This window comes from Pogoniulus pusillus, chromosome 22 (genome assembly GCF_015220805.1).
Source record: "Pogoniulus pusillus isolate bPogPus1 chromosome 22, bPogPus1.pri, whole genome shotgun sequence".
Classification (NCBI taxonomy): domain Eukaryota; kingdom Metazoa; phylum Chordata; class Aves; order Piciformes; family Lybiidae; genus Pogoniulus; species Pogoniulus pusillus.
In genome coordinates this window covers 12,597,671-12,618,500 of record NC_087285.1, presented here as the reverse complement: position 1 = coordinate 12,618,500, position 20,830 = coordinate 12,597,671, and the positions used below count along the sequence as shown (strand labels likewise).

Sequence of the window (20,830 nt, the reverse complement as noted above, 5' to 3'; positions counted from 1 at the left end):
TAACTGTATCAGCCTGGGTACACATTGCAATTAATAACTGTGCTTTCTCAATAGTTCTGGGAAAATCTGTGCTACTGTTGTATACCACAGGGAGTAGTTACTGTTTTGCAAAAACTGCTGTTAGCTGTGGGAAAAATACTCTTGCAGTGAGCTGCAAAACAGGAGAACATGGTACAGCACAGTAACACATCAAAAGTCATGTTTAAATATGCTTGCTTTTTAAAGAGTTGTGCTTCCCAGCTGTCATAGGCAAAATACAGTGCATGTGCCGAGTCAAGAACTGTAATTTAGAGTTGGCTTTATGAGTGTGGTTACAAAATTTGGTGAAAATTCTTTGTATAAAGGCAAGACCTCAGTGATGAGTGAATTTACAGTCAGGTATGTAGTGAGACATAATCTTTTAGCTCTTTTCTCATTTGTAGCCTATTGCTGCTATCTCTTTACTATCCTATTCTTTGCTAGAGCAGTAAATCTGAAGACCTAATGGTGTATAAGCCCCTTTGAGGACAGCACTGACTTTTAAAATATTCATTTCTATGCGGATCAGGGATATCCCAGTCTGGCTGTAATCAGAGGAAGAAAGGAGGAGACAAATAATCACTGAACATGACTGTTTAGGGAGCAATTTCTGTCAAAAAAACAATCAGCAGCAAAGGTAGATATGAGCTGGCCTTGCACCCCCAAGCACAAGTAAGAGTGATGTAGGCTTGTTTGATAGCCATAATAGTCTAATTGCTTCTTTCTACTCCTTCATCTTCTAGCCAGCTGCTTCTCTTCACTATGCTGAAATGCCTGTTGTTTCTTTCTGCTAACTGCTGAGTAATGTAGGGCTGCTGAAAGGTACCAGACTGACAGCAGCAGGGTCTGCACATCTTTGTTTATACCCAGAGTGCAGCTATATCATGAGCTGTGACAGCGCCCCTTGTTACACTGGTGAGATACAGCCCTGACCTGCAGGGACAAATCACAAAGCAGAGCATCCCTCAGGGCAGCTCAATTCTCGGTTATTTTTTGTCAAAATGGTGCTGGCTGTGGCTGTGAATTGCATGTTCTGGAACAGCAGTACACCTCTTCTTCCAGCCAGTGATCCAGGCAGAGACCATTTCATAGCCTGAGTTATTCCAAATGCAGTAGACCTTTGTGCTATGAAATCGATTTGCAGCTGGTTTTCCAGCTACTGGGAGTTGAACTGACTACCAAATTTATCTTGCCCAGGCTTAATGAACAGTCATCAGGTAGTAATGATCCTACTGGTCTTGATTTAAATGTAAGTTATATCAGGGATTGGATTCCAGATCCCTGGAGTATTTCTTGTGCCATCTAAACCTCATCAAAGCATCTTGGTGAAGCTTATTTAAGCTAACATGTTGTACTGCGTGTTGGCAAGCATCTGAGGGAACCCATGTATCAGTTACTGTGGCTCAGTCGTAATGTGTTAACTCAAAGTAACTTCATTGTGTCTGTCCCTCAGACTTGTGTTTTATTCATACAGAGGCATAGCTCTAGGCTCTTTTCTCTATTCCCCTTTGCCTTTCCCTTCCCACTTTCAGTGGATAAACTCTAGATTTTTTTAGAAATAGGTATATAAAATGAATTATGATGGTGAAGAAAAAACATAACCACATAAAAATTATGTAAACTCATATCTGACTGTGTGAAAAAATAATACAGAGACCACAGCAACTCCAGAGCTGGCTCAGCCAAGCAATGTCACATAAAGCTCTTTTGCTTTAATTTTTTATTTGGATCATGCCTGTATGTAGGTCACAATGACTTAAAAGAGAAGGCACTGACCAGATGAAGCCAGACCTTTCCACAAAGTATCATTGAAGGAGAAGGATTCTTTCTTAAATGGAAGACTGAAAATTATCACTGAAAGTATTTCACTGTTCACTGCTATTTCACTTAGTTGTGATTTCCGGTACCAGTGACTGAGCAGAGAAAAAAAATGTAGTGGTGATGTTCTCAGCTTTCCTGGCTCCTGCTTGCAAGCTACCCAGTGCACAGCAGCAAGATGCTATGAAGCTGGTTCACGACATTTTATGCTGTGATGGCCCCATATAAATTAAGTCTAGCTTGATCATTCTTCCTCGGGTATAAAGGAGAAAAACCTCTTGCTGCAGCTCCCCATACAGTTCAAAATTTCTGCTTTCCTTCACTTCTTAATTACAGAGTCTGGGCAAAAAACACTCCTGCTGCTTCCACCCTTGTGAACTTCACTCAGTGGCCAGTAGCCACTGTAGATATTTCATGTTTCTCTACAGGAATTACTCCTTTACACAAGGACCTGTAAAATCCATACATGTTTTCTGAGGAAACTATTTTCTACTTCTGAGGAACCTGAAGAGGAAAGGGAAAGCAGATCTTCTATCTAGCTCTCTGGACAGCCTTTGTGCAAGCACAAGAACAGCAGCATGTGACAATAATCTGATAAGCATTTCTTCCAGGAGAGAGGAAGCTGGAGGCAGCGATGCAGCTGTGAAGAGCCAAGGCACAGAAAATCTAGATGCTGCTGGCCAAAGAGCTCGTAGTGACACTTGAGTTACAAATAGTAACAGTGAAGAGGGGGAAAAAAAAACAAAGCCAAGAAAAACAAAACACACAACTAAAACAGAAACAAAACCCAACAACCACCACCAAACCACAGCCCAAATAAAACCCAAAACCTAAACCCAAAAAAACAACCAAACAAAATAGAAAACCCCCAAACCAACCAAAACAAAGACATGAACTGGGCCTAAAAAGTGCAAATTGCTTGTAGGAAAGCTGTATCAAAATGCAGATTGATGTTTTTGAAATCAGCATACTCTTGAAGACTGTCCTATAATCACAAGAGACCACAGCAGAAACTCAGCAATCATAGGAGAAGGTGAGAGCTAATGTCCAGATGTGCTAAGCAGTACTGGACTGACGAGATAGCTGACATTAAGAACTGTTCCTTTGGCTGTTACAATGTATTATTTGTAAAGAATCTTGACAGCTTCAAGAGAAAAGTGTACTAGAACTGTAAAGAATTGGTAATTAGGAATCACAGAGGGCTGAAGAAATTTTTATTTCACTCCTTGGAGACAAACCTTGCAGTCCAAATCAATAGCAGAATGCCCTTGTTGCGCTTCTCTTTGCATTACAAGTTGGGAGGGATTTTTGTACTAAAGCTCAATCTTGCTGTCATCCTATCTCTGCATGCAGGTGTCATTACCATGGCTTATTCTGCATTCTACTGAGAAGCAAAATGAAAAAAAGCCAAACCACAATGAAAGCAAAAGGCAGCCTACCTTGAACCAAGGCAGCATTGTGTTGCAAAGCAGTCTTTAGTAACCTAAAGCCAACCAGACACCATTTGCTATAAAATCTTTACATCTGTCTTTTAGAACATAAGCTCAAATTAGACTTAGAAGCCACAGAATTTGGCATCTGTGGTCCATCTGTGGCACACTTGAACGTTTACTCAGCTGAGAAAGCAGAATGGAAGCTTTCTCGCTAGATGGCAGTGTGGCTTATGGCACAGGTGTCCTTACCTGAGTGTCAGAGTCTGCTGAGAAAGGCCATGGAGAAAGTGCCACTGAATTCCATATTGGTTTTGGAACCACTTCAGCGTGCACACCAGGGGAGTCACAAGAAAATCCTGGGCACTAGAATCCTGTGGTTACAGCAGTTTTTAAAGCTTTGTGCAAATTCTGTCAAAGCGTTTTTAGTCTGAGGAATCAGAATATTGGCAAGTTGATGCCCTATCCAGTCACTGAACTAAACATCCACATTTTTAGCACTCTGAGAATAAATGATCTGTGTATCTTGCCAAACTGTGCCATACAAAAAATGTGTGTTTAGGTTAAAAATGAAGTTTAAAAAAGATAAACAATTTTAACTGTTTAGATTTTTTTTTTTTGTTCCCTGCTGCTTCGCCATCATTTAGGAGAGAAACAGCTGTTGTTTGGCATCATGAAGTAAGGAAAATTTCTGAGTGGAAGTTCAGATCTTGAAGTGTTTTCCAGATTTTCTTCCTGATTCCAGAAGGAATCATTTAAAGAAATATAGTCTATTTCAGTGTTAAGAAAAAAATCACAGCTGTTCAGAATATAATCTCATTTTCTCAATTTTACATCAGTGTTGTCTGATTAATAACAGCAAATACATTGCTCACCATCTCAGGAGTAAATAAAACCATTGAAGGGGGATACTACAGGCTAGGTGTAATAAAAGCAGTTTATAGGGCAAGGAGATGCAAAGATCTGCTTGTTTTGGAGATGGTGAAGAAATGGCGTGCTACAAGAATCTATTTCTCCTGCTAAGTGATTCTAAGGAAATACAAACAATTTCAGATTCTGGTAAAATATGCAGGGAGATGTTACTGTGCATCATGCACATCAAAGCATAGCTGAAGTCTCCAGATGTACTTATATGTAAAAAAACCTGACTTTTCTTCTATTTCAGGAAAAGAAATGCATCCTTCTCTGCTTCACACATTTTCAGCCTTTTTCTGTTCTTGCACAGTCAATCCACATAAGCACTCTCAATGTGGCACTAGTGTAAGAAAAATTCACTTATATGTTGGTTTCTTATGTCTGCCTTGAAGGTTCTTCAAGACAAAATTCTTGTTTGCCTGGCTTACTGGGGTAGCCAGTATCTTATCACCATCACCAGATAGCTCTCTGTTTCATCTAATGCAGCTTCAGGTGAGCTGCAGGAGAAGAGAATAAGAGGAAAAGCTTGATAGAGTAAAGGGAGACAGAAATGAGCTAGTAAACATAATTTTAAAATAGAAGGAAAAAACAACTGCAAAACAGATGTGCCTTCAGGAAAAAGAAGTAGCATCTAAATTTAATGTTTCCTTCCACACAGATTCAGTGACTGCAGTTGAAAGAATCCTTTGGAATAGCAGATTTAACTATGCCATTGGGTTTATGTGCACAAATAAAGCAGCAGGCTTTACAAGTGCAGTTGATGGAGGTTAATACACTTCAAGAAAATCAGTGGAGATAGAGGGCAATGTGCTAGAGAAGTCATTCTATCTAAAAGATGTGGAGATGTTCATAGTTTTAACAGACAGCAGTGACTCAGGATTTCTGGCTATTAATCCCATCTCATATGACCTGGGGCAAACTACATAATCTGTATTTAAAATACAGTACTGTTGCTTTAATGCTGGGGAGCAGCAATCTGGAAAGCAGGATGCATAGTAAAGTATGCTGTGTTTATTCCATGCATACTGAACTCTGAGTAACCCTTGCAGGAGAAGGAGTTCCCCTGGCAGGCTAAGTGGGGAATCTGGCCTGTCTTTAGCTCTGCAGCTTTGTGTATTTGCTTCAGTAACCATTGATGATCCAGATACAGAGATGTTGACATTACAAAAGTAAAGATGCATGAAAACTGGGGAGCTGTGATACTGCAGTACCTTAAACAGAATACTAATAATTAATGTGTTCCATGCTGCAAATAAGAAAGCATTGTGTTGGCATTTTAAGTAGAAACAATCTGTTTCAAAATCAAAAGATATATTTTCATTTATTGGAATGACGTAGAAGGGTTTCTTTTGAGACACAGGAATCACAGATCTGTATTTCTGAATGGAGAATCGTCTTATTGAACTGAAAGTTAACCCTTTGCCCAGCACCCATTGCTAGCCCACATCTTTCATCAGATGTATCATGCAGTAAACTCCAACATAGTAAAGAAAATAAAGGGAAGAAGCAAAGGGAGTTGGACTGCTCTCAAGGTGCAGTTGTTAAAAGGCATTTGTATATAACGCATTACTGGATTTGAGAACCAACATTTTAAAAAGAGTTTTTAAAATGTATTTATTTTAAAACAAATTTAAAAATAAATGTTTGTCTTTTCTCCCAGTGTTAGCTGTAAGCTTGAAAAAAAAAAATCAGCAGCTTAGTACGTAAGAATATTATTCCAACCAAAAAAAAAAAAAAACCTAACTTTTTAATAGGTAAGCTATGGATAAGTTTGCATGTCCAGCAGTGACAGCAGAATTCAGCTTCTAAACTGCAAATCAGAAATATTTTCTAAGAGGTCATCCTTGATCAAACTAGACTGGATGTGAGCATGGAAGCAATTTAGACTAGACATAGTGCAGGGGTTATTTGAGACCCTTACATGTCTCTCTAAATTGCTGTCACTCTTTCTCAGCACTTTGATTGCTTAAAATAAAGGAAAACCAAGGAAAAGACAGAAGCTCTTAATGTCTTTGTTCATCCTTGAAGGAGTGCTTAAAACTAAAGAGTTTTCCTTTTAACAGCACTAGGCAGAGACAAGTGGGAAAATCTTGTCCCTGTCCTTCAAACTCGTCATTGTTTAAACAACTCTTTACCAGCTGAAGAAATCTTTTACATTAAATACCACACAAAGTTCTGCAATTCCTCTGAAATTCTCAACTAATACAACAAAAAAAATTGTCTTGCAAGACTGGACAAGTTTCAGAAGCTGTCCAGCTGTCATGAAAGGCCTGCTGCCACTAAAGTCCATGCTGAACTCCATTTATTTTCTGTAGAAGCAGAGTGAGATCCTCAAGCACTGAGTCCTAGCTTCATCCCTTTTTCATCCTGCTGACTTCTAAGCCTAATTTGAATAACTTACTGTACAAATTTTGTGGGTAACTGCAACTGTAGAGAGGAGGCCTCCTGAGTATGATACCTCTCAAATATGTTGTGGCTAATAAAGAATTTGTTGGGTTTTTTTCTCTTGGTGATGGTGCTGGTGTGAGTTGGTGGCAGCCTATTGCATTCAGGTACCCCTGCTGCTATCAGTTCCAATTAATTTCAAATGCAGGTACAAGGCACATTAATTTTATGTTAGTACATAGCTGTTATTCCCTCTTTGGTAACGACTAAAGATTTCTTTGAAGACCACAGCCATGTCATGAAAGTCTCCAAATTAGATTAGATCACCTTGAAGATAAACTCCCATTTGGAACTATATTGTCCTGGTGTGTCAGCAACTGTAACCATACAGATACTATCAAATAATAAAATCTTTACAGCACATTACATGACCTATAAAGATTAAGGGGAGATGACTATTGGATTTTGGTCAGAAAGTCCAAAACAGAAGTTGGAGTGATTCCTGTCTTTAGGGTTGTCAGTTCCTAACTTTATTAGAACTGTAGTTGCTTGCTATTAGGGACTCCTAGTATGAACATACGGAAAAAAGAATTGTATAGAGGTAGTATCTTTAGCTCAGTTTGCTTTTACCAGAAAACTCAGTAGATAAGGTTAAATTATTTTTTCATTTTAGTATCATTTTAAAAAGTTGTCTGTATAAGATAAAAGCCACTGAGTTTCAAAATGTTCTGTCATGACTCTTAATCAAAAGATACTTCAAAGAAATCTCACCCTTTTTTTAAAGCCAAATTGATAGTAGCCCAAACTGGCCTAACACAAATCTTCAAGCCTTTCATTGTAGTTGTTACTAAAACCTAAAATCAAGATAGCTTCCTGTTTCTGCCAGCAGTCTGCATTATGATTGGATTGAATGGAATTGATAAATTTTGTTGGAATATAAGCAATTATAGAGTCCTGAAGGAGGAAAAGAACAATTAGATTCACAAGAAGCTGCTGGTATCAATCTTACTGTAAACCAAGACTTTTTAGTAAGTTTGTTAATCATCTTAGTTTAAAAGGTGAGCAGCATACTCATGAAACTTGTTCAGCTGGAAAATATTACAGGTCCCTGCCACCTCTGTTCCAAAAAATTAGAGTAAGTGAAAAGAAATACTTGAATGAGCAGGGAAAGAAAAAATATGTCATGTCAAAGTCTTTAACAGAGTTTTGACATAGCTTAGTCTTAAAACCAAATATTTACCCTAGAATGAAAGAGGATGTAACTGTTGTCTAAAGGACTTTGGGGTAAACTTGGAGAGAGAAGTGCTATTTAAAAGGCAATGTTAGCACAAGTACAAACAGGCTTAGGATAACCATGCATTAATTTAAACTAGAAATTAAAAGAAGATTTTTCACACCAGGGAGTGAGCTGCCTGCTACAGTAACAAAGGCAAGAAATTGTATAGACTGCTATCAATTCTGCAAGAGACTGAAATGATAACAAGGATGTCCCTCCCAGTTCTTTGTTTTGGTGCTTCAAAATCCAGGAGTGCTGATTTGATTTACTTGGGTGCTGGATTCTGAAGAGACAATAGGAAATAAGGAGTTCAGAGAATTTGTAATGAGCCTTCAGCTTGCAGAAAATGTGCTCAGTGAACCTGAACTAGGCACACATCACTAGCTCAATTAGCATGAGCATATTTTTGCCTTTCCAGAGCCTGTTTACAATAATCAGTTTGGACTTCTTTATTCTTTTAATACAGATCATAAAGTATAACTCAGACCATCATTGCAGAGGGCATTTTTCAGTGTCATAGCCACCTTGTGCTGGTATTTCACCAGCTGCTTGTTCCCTTCTCTATGCCAATACTTGGATTATGCCTGTCCGTGTAACCATGCAAAGAGCTGGATCAGAGTACTAATCCAGATTAAAAATGCCCATTTATTTTAGCTTTTGTATTTTTAATTCAGATCAGACCATTGCTATGGCTGCTATGCTACTGCATAAACAGTTGTGCCAGCACAAAGCAGGAGGTGCCTCAAAGACAGCGATGAACCAATTGAGCAGTTTATGCAGCAAACCTCTCCTCAGGCTGCTCTCAGGCACTCTGTGGTCTGCACTTTCTGCTAATCCAAAGAAAGGGCTGCCTGGTCTTGATGATGATGGTGATGATTCATCTTCCCCTTGTCTCTCTCGTACCTTCTGTTGTACTGGCAGGGCCTGACCATGCAATTGAGACAGTTCAGAGAACCAAGTCAGCCAAAAACATGAAACTACCTGAAACCTAAGTACTTCTTTTTTCTTTTCCTTTTTCTCCTTAGGTTTAGTTTTCTGTCTCTGTTTGCTAAAACACAACCTCAGCAGTTCCACCGAGGTAGAACTTGGAGATCAGGAACATCAGTCAGGCACAGCAAAGCCAAACCCTTTTTACAGAAGCTGTGCTAACTTGCACAGCTCGAATGAATCACTTGGTTATCTTGCTCTCTGGAGACTACCTTTCTGGAGATCCAAACAGACTATAGGTTTTCCTGAGAGTGTTTTGACAGGAAATAATCAGAATTCATTTTAGGGAGTCCCAAAAATACTGTGTTGTTGGAAGACCTGTGTATTCCTTCTTCAAAAATATTCCTGCGTCTGAGCTTCTGTCTTTCTTGTCTTTGTTAGGCAGAGCTTACCCTTCAGAATGTCAGTCTGGGGCAAGGACGGTCTGTGCTGTGTCATCTGTAAAGACCTCTAGAGCTGGCTGGTGCATTGATGTTAAATATTTGCTTTCTTGGCAAGTGTTATCTTTTCAATAATTCAGCCACATCTCATTGGTAATTACTTTTCTGTTGCTTGTGGTTTTAGAACAATAATACCTACTACTATACTAAATGGATACTTAATAAGACAGTATTATAATAGGACTCCTGTGGAATTACAGATTACATTAACACCACGTGAGTTTGGTCTGAATTCATTATGAATGATTACTCTGAATAGCAAAGGAATTAATAACCATTAGCCATTTACTATGGAGGGTTGCTGAATAATTGCCAGATATAGCTGTTTTAAGAATTTACAAGCTTTCCTGATCAAGTTTTCTTCTTCAAGAATCATTAAATGTAATGACTAAAAGTTCCTACTTTTATTTTAAATTTGTACTCTTCTTCAATTGCATTCCAGTTCTAAAAGCACTGCAAAGATAGTCACTCGGCCCAGTTCATTCACTAATGGAATTAATTTCCTTATCTTCGTTTTGTCTTTGAATGTATCTCCATTGGCTTCATGCAACACAACTAAGAGGTTAATAAACTTTAAAGCATGCTGAGACATTCAAGGGCAGGGTGTCTCCAACATGCCAAAATGCCAAAGTGTTGTATTTATGACTGTGTGGCAAGTAAATTCTGAAAGTAAAGATATCCAAGGCCTTTGATTTGTTTTCTGAAAGTTCCCTCTGTTCCTGCAAGCATTTGAAGACTGCTGTTTTGCATATCAGAGGTAGCTGACTTGTGAGGCAGAGGGACTTAACTACTGACTTCAGATGAACTTTTCCTTCGGGTATAGGCTTCCACAGGAGTTTTACTTCTTTGAAAACTTACTCATGCTGTCTGCAAGAGCCACACAGTTGCAATTCAAGTCATCCTGCTAAATTTAAACAGCACTGAGCTTTTCTGCATAACTTCTCACTCTAACCACATATTCAGATATGAGATTTACTACGTGTTGATGTTAGATCAATGACACTGGTTTCAAAGCTTAGGTAAGCACAACTGTGAATGCACGGGTTTGGGTTGTTTTGGCTATTTTTCCCCACTCGGTGGGTGAGACAAATTCAGTGTAAAAAGCATCTGCACCCTTGACCTCACAAATAAAAGATGCCATTTCCTTGCATTCTCTCTGCAGACTCTGCTCCATCTAAGCATGCATGCCCTTATTTATGTCTCTCTGACAACTGAATCTACTCAGTGGGTTTCACAAATGGCAGTCTGCTGCAGACAGCATTTGCACATAAAGTCTCTTAAATTGTGGTGAAGTGTTAGTTGAATTGTGTGTGATCCCCACCAAAATGAGGGGAGCCAGCAGTAAGCCTCTGCTCTATTTTATTTAATTAAACCTGTTTGAAGCAGTTTTGTGTCCTATTGGTTGCCAGGATAGCAATACTGATGTATTGGTGTTAAAGCAAAGACTGATACTGTGTGATGATGATATATGATGCCAGAACCAATGCTTAGGAAATCAGCTTAACTTAGAACTATGCCCCAGAATGAAAGATATGAAGATAACTGTTTGTATGAATACCAGTATTTTTAATAATGTGTAAATATACACATTTACATGGTTTATTGAGCTGATTATAACCAGCTCAGGGCACAATTTTTTTCTTTTTTTTTACTCTTCTTTTCAACACTTAGAGAATGAGAGGATGGGTAACTCATGGAAATTCAGCAGTGGCACGCGGCTAGCTGCAGTCCCCAGCATGCTCTGACTGAAGTCGGGGATTTACAGGGGTGAGGAGGGATCTCTGTAGGACATGATGCCTGACATACGGGTCCTGACAGTTGGCCACCAGATGGCAGACACAGTCTCCTATGGAGTAATGATATTTTCTTTGACCTACATAAAGGACAGCTGCATCTTTTGCCACTGAAAATGATAGATATTGCCAAGTACACTGGAGCTAATGGCCACGTTCTGAGAGCTGCTTTTCAGCTTTTACACATGAATATTTTCATTCTTTTGCCTTTCTTCTGCCAGAGAAATATATTTTATTTTTCCATTGATCTCAGTTATAGGTCTTAATTATTTTGATTTGGAGTTCTGTTAAGCAGAAGTATAGCATAACCAAGGTGATTTTCAGTGATGTGGAGGCTTTACATTTTAGTGTTTGGAATGGATTAAGTGCATGGTTTAAAATACATGTATGCACAGACACAGATAATATTGGTTTGTTTTTTTCAACTGGAGAGTTCAGGAGTTTTCTGCAGCACTTAGTACAATGACCAGCCCAGCAAGGATGAAGCACTGCTGTAGAAGTATGGAAAACCAGCATCATAAATATATAATGAATATTGTAAATGCCAAGAGTAAGATCATTAAACAGATACTGGTTATAGCTGAAACTGAAGAAACAGAGAATTGGGTGACTAAGCTTAGGAATTGTGCAAGTGACCATAACTTCAGTAAAATCAGAGGACCTCCATTCCTGTATTCTCGGAATAAACATTTTGGTGGTTCAGTATTTGGAAATCTGCTTAATGAAATTCTTTGTTCCCCAATACACTGCTGGATTTGATTACATTTTATAACAGTAAAGACAAAGGTGAGAAGGTATTTGAGAACAAGTGAGCAAAAACATGGGCACAAATTCACAATGCATGTTAAAAACCCCCCTGCACAGACAGATACAAGTCGTGGCACATTTGCCCAAAACTTTAAACTGGTTCTCATCCTGAGCAGGCAGGCAGAGCATGCACATTCACTAACACCACATCCTTACCTTTATTGTTTGGATGGATGTTTGTAACCTGCTCTGGAACTCTCCTGGACAGCCTAGCATACAGCTCCTGGTGGGGTGAAGGAACTTGTACTTAGTGTGTGGCGGGAGTGACCCACCGGTCAAATAGTTATTCATCAGTAACTTGCTGTACTACATGCTGGCTCCATGCCCACTGTACTCCTACTGCAGGCAAGTTTAAGTATTGTATAGTTGTGTAGATGTCAGCATTTTTCTATCACGAGAAAGCTATCAAGATAACTTGATCTTCATGGAGAGATAACATAGAAGCTCAAATACCGTTTGTATAATCTGATTATCTTTTTCCTGTTTCACAGAGCTGTGGCCTTCTTATCCAACTTGATCTATCTTCCAAGGTCCATGTGGTGTTACTGCACCAGTGGTATTGTCCTCTATTAAGTTTTATGTGAACAGAAGAGTTTATAGCTTGAGTTCCTTTTCTTTCTTCACAGGGTCATGCATATCTCTGGAACACTCAGTGCAACACAGAGGCCTCCATTAGCCTGGGTGGGTGATAGGTTGGACTGGATGATCTTGGAGGTCTCTTCCAACCTGGTTGATTCTATAATTCTATGAACCTGAGAACAGTTTTATCAGTCTCTAAAAGCACAGCTGGGGATGGACAGTGGTTGTCTTTCAGTTTACACAAAGCCAAATGGAGATGTCAGGAATCATTACTAGAGACTTGTGGTTGAACTGTAAAGATTCTCATACCCCATCAGTGGAGCAAGTGTAAAACTCCCTAGGTGACTGTTTGAAAGGAAATGGTTGCTCAGGGCTCTTGCTGTTTGCTTTTAAGGGCCTGCTTACTAAAAGAATGTATAAATTAATGTGCCATCCTGTGGACACTGGGCTAGTGCTTGGACTTGGGATTTCTTACTGTTTATGTCATCCCTTCACTATTTTTGAAACTGTATGACTGAAATCACTAGGGTTTTTACCTTTGTTAATGGCATAGAGTTCACACTGCCAGTTTAACTGGCATCTACTTAGGTTTGACACAGCAATAAGAATCGAGGCTTCTATGTATGTGCAGCCATTTCATTGTTTTCCATGCTAATGCTGGTTTTCTTTATATAGATAGAGCCTCAGCATCTGGGTCCAGCTGATAAAGAAAGTTTTCTTTTCAGTTATTTGCTCCTGCTCAATTGGTCATGGAGTTCAGCAATCCTGGAATTAAGCTGAAGGAGGTTTAATTGAAAAAAAAACAAGTGTCAAATATAGTTGCAGGACAGAAGAATCATTTTAACAAACACTTTTATTTAAGAAGTGCAAAGGAAATACTGTTGGTGAAATAAATTTCTCTGTTTCTTCCCTTAGTCATCCCCAGTTTTGTACTTGTCTCCCACACTCTCCTGTGTTTTGAATGCTAATCACAGGACGTGGAGAATGTTCACAGGGGGAAGGTATATGGCTCTCTTCTGTTTCAAGTATGGAGACATCCTTTGACTTGCATGCAGACAGCAGATGGTATGGCTTTTGTGGTGTCATGAACCCCAGCACAATATAGTCAGCCACTGCACAGCATGGTACAATTTAAAGCTGAGTAAATATGGGGAGAGTGAAGGGTTAGGGGTGGGAAGGCAGTAATTCCTAGGACATTTGTTCCATTTTGATTTTGCAAAGTGACCATCATTTCGTTATGCTTCACTCTTGTTCACTTTCTGCATCTGTTCTAGAAAACTGCTTTCTGGCCAGGAACATACACTCAAACAAATAGTTTTAAAAAGATTGTTGTCAACATCAAACCCCACATCTCCATTTGAAAGTTTTATGCTTTCTTTTGGAAAAAAAAAGATGCAAGATTTTGAAGTTACTTTCTCTTAAGACTTCAAAAGAGGAAGTAGGTTTAAACTCCCCTAGAAATAATATAAATTCCCAGCTAACGAGCACAGATAAACTCTTTTCCAGTCCACAAGCATAATCTCTCTCAAAACTGCTTTGGAATTTTCTGAAGGTTTTTCTGGTCAGAAACATCCTTTGGAATTCCCCTCTTCACTTGATTCAGACTTTGCACCTAGCAGTCAGTACTATTTCAGATCTTTCTGGGTTTTCCTCTGTAAGGAAAAGTTTTGAAAAGACAAAAAATTTCCTAAGACAGGAAATATTTTTGTGTTCAAACCTCATATTCCCTGTGTATTATGTAATTAGTTTAGAGGCTGTGTAACTTAGAGACAGCAGAGGCTTTGCATAAAAGAATGCAGCTTAGTAAGTGAAAATAAAAAATAATACAAATTAGAGAGCATTTTTTTTTCATTGAGTTGCAACATACCTGTAAAGGTAATATGCTATTATATATGTGTATAATAGCAAATATATTTGTTTAATAAATCTTAAGCCCTTCCCTCAGCAGATACTAATTTAATGAGTTACATTCCATGCTGATATGCTGTGGCAAAACCATTAGGTATGGGTTGTCATTTCTAGCTCCTCTTGAATGTAATGCTGGTATTACATAATCTACATCCAGTCCTGAACCTGTGAGGCTACATCACAGAATCATAGAATGGCTTAGGTTGGAAGGGCCCTTAGATATCATCTACTCTTACTCCCCTGACATGGGCAGAGGCATCTCTCAACTAAACTTGCTTGCGTAAGGTCTCAGTCATGAGCAATGAGGTCTCCCTTCAGCTTCCTCTTCTCCAGACTGAACAACCCCAGATCCCTCAGACTCTCCTTATAGGCCCTTCATTAGCCTTGTTGAACTTCTCTGGACACTGTCTAGCACCTCAATGTCCTTCTTGTAGTGAGGGCCCCAGAACTGAACACAGTACTTGAGGTGTGATCTCACCAGCACTGCATACAGCGGAATGATTACTGAAGTTTGTTTCATTCTCTGACAAAGTGGAGTATGGATAATTTTGTTCATCAGAAATACAGAAATGGCTGTGTAGAATACTTTCATTTGAATGTATACCAAGGAGAGCAGTGGTGAAATTTAGTGGACCTTTGTTTTCTGTGGTTTTAATCATCCAACCTGTGTTCCTGTTCTGAGCAATTTCTTGACCCTAAATGGACATCTCCTGCATTAGCATGTGGAATTCAATTAATTGTATTTAAGAAACAGAACCTGCATTGTGTACAGCAAAACTTGTTGAACACTGCTATGTATTCTGCAGATTGTATAAAACCAGGGGAAAAGAGATGTTTCTGTTGCTTCCAAATTCTATTACTTTAGATAGAATTCCAATCTATGGCACCATTTTCACATCAGTCCTAGGAATCTTTCTGTTCAGATTAAAAATTGTTGCTCAGTATCCTTAGCCAGTGGAGCTATGCCAGTACACAGCAGCTGGGAATTTCCTACCCTGCTATCTGTGTGTGGTAGTGGATTCATCAGGCATAGGCCTGTGTGCCTTCTAAATTACCTAATAGACTCGTTTGACTTGTAACATGTGGTTGTCTCACAGAAATCAGAGTTTGTTTTTCCAAAATAAGTATTATTTTTTGTACTTGGTGCAAACACTTGCTAAGCAACACAAAGCACACTTTGTCTCTTGATATTAAATAAGGTGTGGCAACATGGTGCCATGGACTAACCTAACATATTTTACATCCAAGTAGTGTAAAATACTTCATAATTCTTTCTTTTTTCTCTGTGGAGATAAGGCAAGACATTTACAGGTGCAGTAATTTACCCAGAATCTTGTCACTGCCTGTATCCTACCAGAATTACTTAGGAATCTGTGCAGCTTGTTTCTTTATTTTAATATTTTAACTAATACAGGATATGCTTCCAAATACAGCAAGGCTCAGATCTTGACACATGACTCCAAAGCCATTTTCACCCTGTTTCATGATAACGTATTTTACTGTTAGTCCATCTTGAATGCAAAATCAATGAACTCTTGAAAGTAAAATGTGTCATTTTGCTTAAATATGCACTCAAATGAAAACTGGGCTTTTGTCCTTGATTTCTGCTGATCTCCAGATTATTGTCCAGGATGTATAATTGAATTATAGCCGTGATTTCCATACAGGTCAATGGCATTCATGCCAGTGACTCACATAGGTCATAAAAATATATTTTCAAGGGGTGTGGGTATAGGTGGGCTGAACAGCTTGGGCTGGTTTATAAAAACGAGGGCCTCAAGCCATCTGCACTTATCCATTCTTCTTTGTTCCAGCTGCTATTTTGCTCTACCAGCCACATCACCAGGGCAACATGGCATTCGCAGGCAAATACGAGTTCGAAAGTGATGAGAACTATGATGAATTTGTGAAGAAGATTGGTAAGTATATCTTGGGGTGTGAGTCTTAAAGGATGTAAATTGGGTTAAAGTTTGTTTTTTTTTTAAAGATGGTTTTTGCTGAAACATGCTGAAATGAACAGGGACAAAGACTGGTAGAAGTGCTCTGCACTTCAGCAAGGACATTCAGTTTTCATTCTAAGAAGCACTGTCAGCCACAGGAAATAGTCCTGTTCGACAGAAGCAGTATTCCTTTTCAGTAGCAGCACAATGAAGGGCTAAAATGTTTCTAGTATGATGATTGTGAAGGTTTCTTTTTCTTTCCTTAGTATTCATTGGTAGGAGTATAAATTTAGTGTGGAAATGCATGTTAAGTTCTTACACAGGAGCAGGATTCTGTGAACACTTTCAAAAGACCTGTTTCAGAGATTATCCTATAAAAGCTCTTAGGGACATCATGATCTGTACACATAAATTCAGTGCTTGTGATTATTCATTCAAAAAGCAATAGTAAATAGGTATGTGCAGCTATAGAGCAAAGGCAGAAGTTCATACACATTGCATTCCTTGCATCCGTGTATGTAGTTTAAGTAGAAGGAAATACTTATCTGTAGTTTATATCTATACATTTATTCTGTGTATTCTTTCACAGGAAAAAAAAAAGCTTATTTTAGAAAATGCACTGATATACCTGTATCTGCTTTTACACCAGTAATTTAAACCTGAAGCTTTGATGCTGCTGTTAAAATATAAACAAAATAAATAAATTCACTAAGTCAGATATCAGTGTCTGAGAGCAAACATACAATTGGCATGTTTCAACTAAAATACAGTTGGTGGGCTGCTAGTTTTTAAAAACTGTATATTTCTGTGGGTTAAGGTCTCTCCAGTGACAAGATTGAATTGGGAAGGAATTGCAAAATAGTCACTGAAGTGGTGCAGAATGGAAATGACTTCACCTGGACACAGCATTTCCCGGGAGGCCGCACCACAACCAACGCATTCACAATTGACAAGGAAGCAGACATGGAGACAATGGGTGGTAAAAGGTTCAAGGTAAGTTAATTTAGCTTTTAAGTTTTACACTGTCTTAGTTGCTTTTTAGTTTAGAGTGAAAATCAAGTCAGCCTCAGAGACACTTCCTTAAATTGTGTTTTTTTCATCTGTTGTAGTTTAGAAACACTCTCCCCCTATTTCTTCTTTCTAGCAAAATATCTAATTTTGATTTTAAAGAGAGCTAAAGCTTTGAAATTGTGTGGTTTAATAAAGAGTGAGGGCAGAGTGTCAAGCATCTACTGGTATCACAGCTCAGGCAAACATAATGCTCATTAAAACTTTAAAGAGCTGGTTGGCAGATGTGTCATTGTCCAGCACCATACAGCAACTGCAGCACGCTCAGAGAGGAGTGCTGTGGTTCTTAGCTCTTCCCATGCCTGTCAGCAGTGCTCACCTTTTGTGGTCACCTGTGCCTTAAACAAAAAGCTGTGTAAAATTAAGGGGGGGGGGGAAAGTCTCTGTATCCTCCTTCCTATTAGAAGTACAGAGCAACTTAATCAGCCTCTAGTGAGACAGAATACACAACACTGATCTGCTTGTATCATAGTCAAAATCCGTATTCAAGACCTGCCATAAAATGGTTCTTTTACTTATTTTATACTTTTCTCATCTATTTAAAGGGACAGGACCATTTGGGTAGAGGTTCACATCACTTATCCCCAGGTTATTAATATCTGAGAGTGACAGTTCAAAATTAACCCACACAATCATGCCTTTCTGACTGTCAGTACAAGAGTACCACAGAAAACATTGAGGACTGAATGAGAAGCATAGTTTTTAGTCACATCTCTTTTAGAGCTATGAATAAACACTGTGTAGATATGAAACTTGCATGTATTGTTAGGTGAGCATTTTCCTGTTTAAATTGTGAACCTATAAGAACCGAAGCACAGGGATTTTAGTCTTGTTCATAAAGATGAATGTGTCATATGTGACTTTGACCTTTTTAAAGTAAAGCATCAAGTATACAGATGTTTACAGTGTATCTCATAATATAAATGCCAGTAATCCCAGGCAACATTTAAATATTTCTGTGTTACAGGCAACAGTTAAAATGGAAGGAGGGAAAATAGTAGCTGAGTTTCCCAACTATCGTCATACTGCGGAGATTTCTGGAGGGAAGCTAGTAGAGGTGAGTTGTCAAACGTTCAAGTTACTTCAAACAACCAAAACATCCTAAGAGCAGCAGGCTTAAAATTTTGAGTTTAGAAAACAATCTTCATCTAAGGTAAAGCAATACTATTAAATAATTTTCAAGTCCACTTTAGATAATTATCTACAATTTCATGTAGGTTTAATGCAAAAATTGAATGGACAAACTTTCGTCATATATTTGGATAAACTTGAAATGTAGATCTTGCATCTTAGGCACAAACACAGCTTTATAGTGGTGAGTCTGCTATGTTCAGACTGAAATACTCCTAAGCTATTATGGTTTTGACAATATTCATTGTGCCTGTGTCTCAAGAATAGAAAATTATGCATAGATTTCTTTTTTACCTATTACTTAAATGTTTCTATTGAGTTATTAACTTTCTTTCATTGTTAGAAAACTATTTAGCTGCAGCTCCTCACAGAATTTCTGTAGAACCCTATTTCTTTAGTCTTACTGAAGGAAAAACCAAAACAAAACACAAAAGAGGGTGGATTTCAATTAGTTTCCTAATCTTTCAACAAAATAGCAACATAGCTTTGGAAGATTACTGAAACTGCAATCCTTACAGTCAAACTTCTAAAACAGATAGGATTGTCAAATGTGACAATTTCTGATTCTCAGAAAATTCTCCTGAATTAACTTATGACAGTCACAGTATCACAGTATTATCAGGGTTGGAAGAGACCTCACAGATCATCAAGTCCAACCCTTTACCATAGAGCTCAAGGCTAGACCATGGCACCAAGTGCCACATCCAATCTTGCCTTGAACAGCCCCAAGGACAGCGACTCCACCACCTCCCCGGGCAGCCCATTCCAGTGTCCAATGACTCTCTCAGTGAAGAACTTTCTCCTCACCTCGAGCCTAAATCTCCCCTGGCACAGCCTGAGGCTGTGTCCTCTCGTTCTGGTGCTGGCCACAACCACCCCTCAGGTAGTTGTAGACAGCAATAAGGTCCCCCCTGAGCCTCCTCTTCTCCAGGCTAAACAATCCCAGCTCCCTCAGCCTCTCCTCGTAGGGCTGTGCTCGAGGTCTCTCACCAGCCTCGTCGCCCTTCTCTGGACACGCTCAAGCGTTTCGGTGTCCCTCCTAAACTGGGGGGCCCAGAACTGAACACAATACTCAGGGTGTGGTCTAACCACTGCATCCCCCAGTTCAAGAGGCCACTTGCCTCCTCCTCCCTCCTTACTGTTGAAAACTGAGGCAAAGAAGGCATTCAGGACCTCAGCCTTTTCTTCGTCATCAGTCATATGTCTGAGTGTGTCTTCAGCAGAGACTAACCAGAAGTTATGTTACTCTGTGAATCAAGAAAGGACACTCATCCTCAATGAAAGTAATAAATGTCAATCACTGCTTTTGGACAACAATTCTTTCACTTGCCCTTCTCCTCCTGATATCTAAGAGTTGTTGTTGAAGCCATGTTTAACACAGGATCCATTTAAGGTATCCTTAAACTCCTTTTTAGAAACTGTGCTTTTTGTGTAGGAGTATTTTTGTGCATTTCAGACTTCACAAGGACAATCAGCTTACTTTCTAGATACATCTTCTACTAAAGGGTAAATGTTGCTTCTGCTGCAAAGGATAGCCAGTGAGCAGGTCTTTCATTTGTGACTCTGAAACTCTTAATTACACCATTCAATCGTTTTTTTTTCCCCTTGTTCTTTATTGCAGATTTCTACTTCTTCTGGTGTAGTCTACAAAAGGACCAGCAAAAAGATTGCTTAAGACAGTAAAGTCAGTCTCTTCTGACTGAAAATAATACAAATAAATAAAATAGAGTGTTGATTGTCTTTTCCTCTCTTTGTCTTTGTATTATAAACACAGTTGTTTTTCAAAGTAATTAAAGGCTTGCCCCATTCCTAAAGATCTGACAAACACTAAGAAAATCGAAATGCAAAGAACAGATGCAACAAAGCATGTAGTGATGCTGTACAATCTAAGTATGATACACTCTTGGCATATTCAAGTGTTGTCAACCACCTACTTACTAGAAGCTCTCTCTATTCAGCTTCTGTCTAGAGAATAGGACAATGCCCAAAACATGTATCCAGATGCAAGACTTGATGGAAGTCTTTTAACCCTGTTGCTGGTTGGAGGGCAGAAATTCAGGAGTTTGAAATCCATTTTATCAGTCTCAAGATATATCTTCATACTGTTGCCATGGTTTTCTCATTCTTAACATCTCCTCTTGATCAAAATTCTTAGAAGACACTTAAGGTTTTACAGATGGACTCTTGTAGGAAAAGGTGTCATCCTCTTCTCTCAATGCAATCCTGTTATTTATACATAGTATATGTGAAAACTTGCTTTCTTGAAGAGAGTATCATAGAATGCTAAGGCTTGGAAGGGACCTCCAGAGATCATAGAATCTATCTCCCTGCAAAG

General features: G+C 38.8%; 1 protein-coding gene across 3 annotated transcripts in view; it reads left to right on the top strand.

Annotated features, from left to right (window-relative positions):
- FABP6 (fatty acid binding protein 6) overlaps positions 1 to 20,228 on the top strand; it is a 33,449-nt gene extending 13,221 nt beyond the window's left edge. For all 3 annotated transcript variants that reach the window (XM_064161780.1, XM_064161781.1, XM_064161779.1), the window contains exons 3-6: positions 16,171 to 16,275; positions 17,114 to 17,289; positions 18,332 to 18,421; positions 20,117 to 20,228. In XM_064161780.1, coding sequence (XP_064017850.1) covers positions 16,171 to 16,275; positions 17,114 to 17,289; positions 18,332 to 18,421; positions 20,117 to 20,170 — 425 coding nt within the window. In that variant the 3' untranslated portion in view covers positions 20,171 to 20,228. The remainder of the gene's footprint in view (positions 1 to 16,170; positions 16,276 to 17,113; positions 17,290 to 18,331; positions 18,422 to 20,116) is intronic.
- Positions 20,229 to 20,830: the final 602 nt, after the last annotated feature.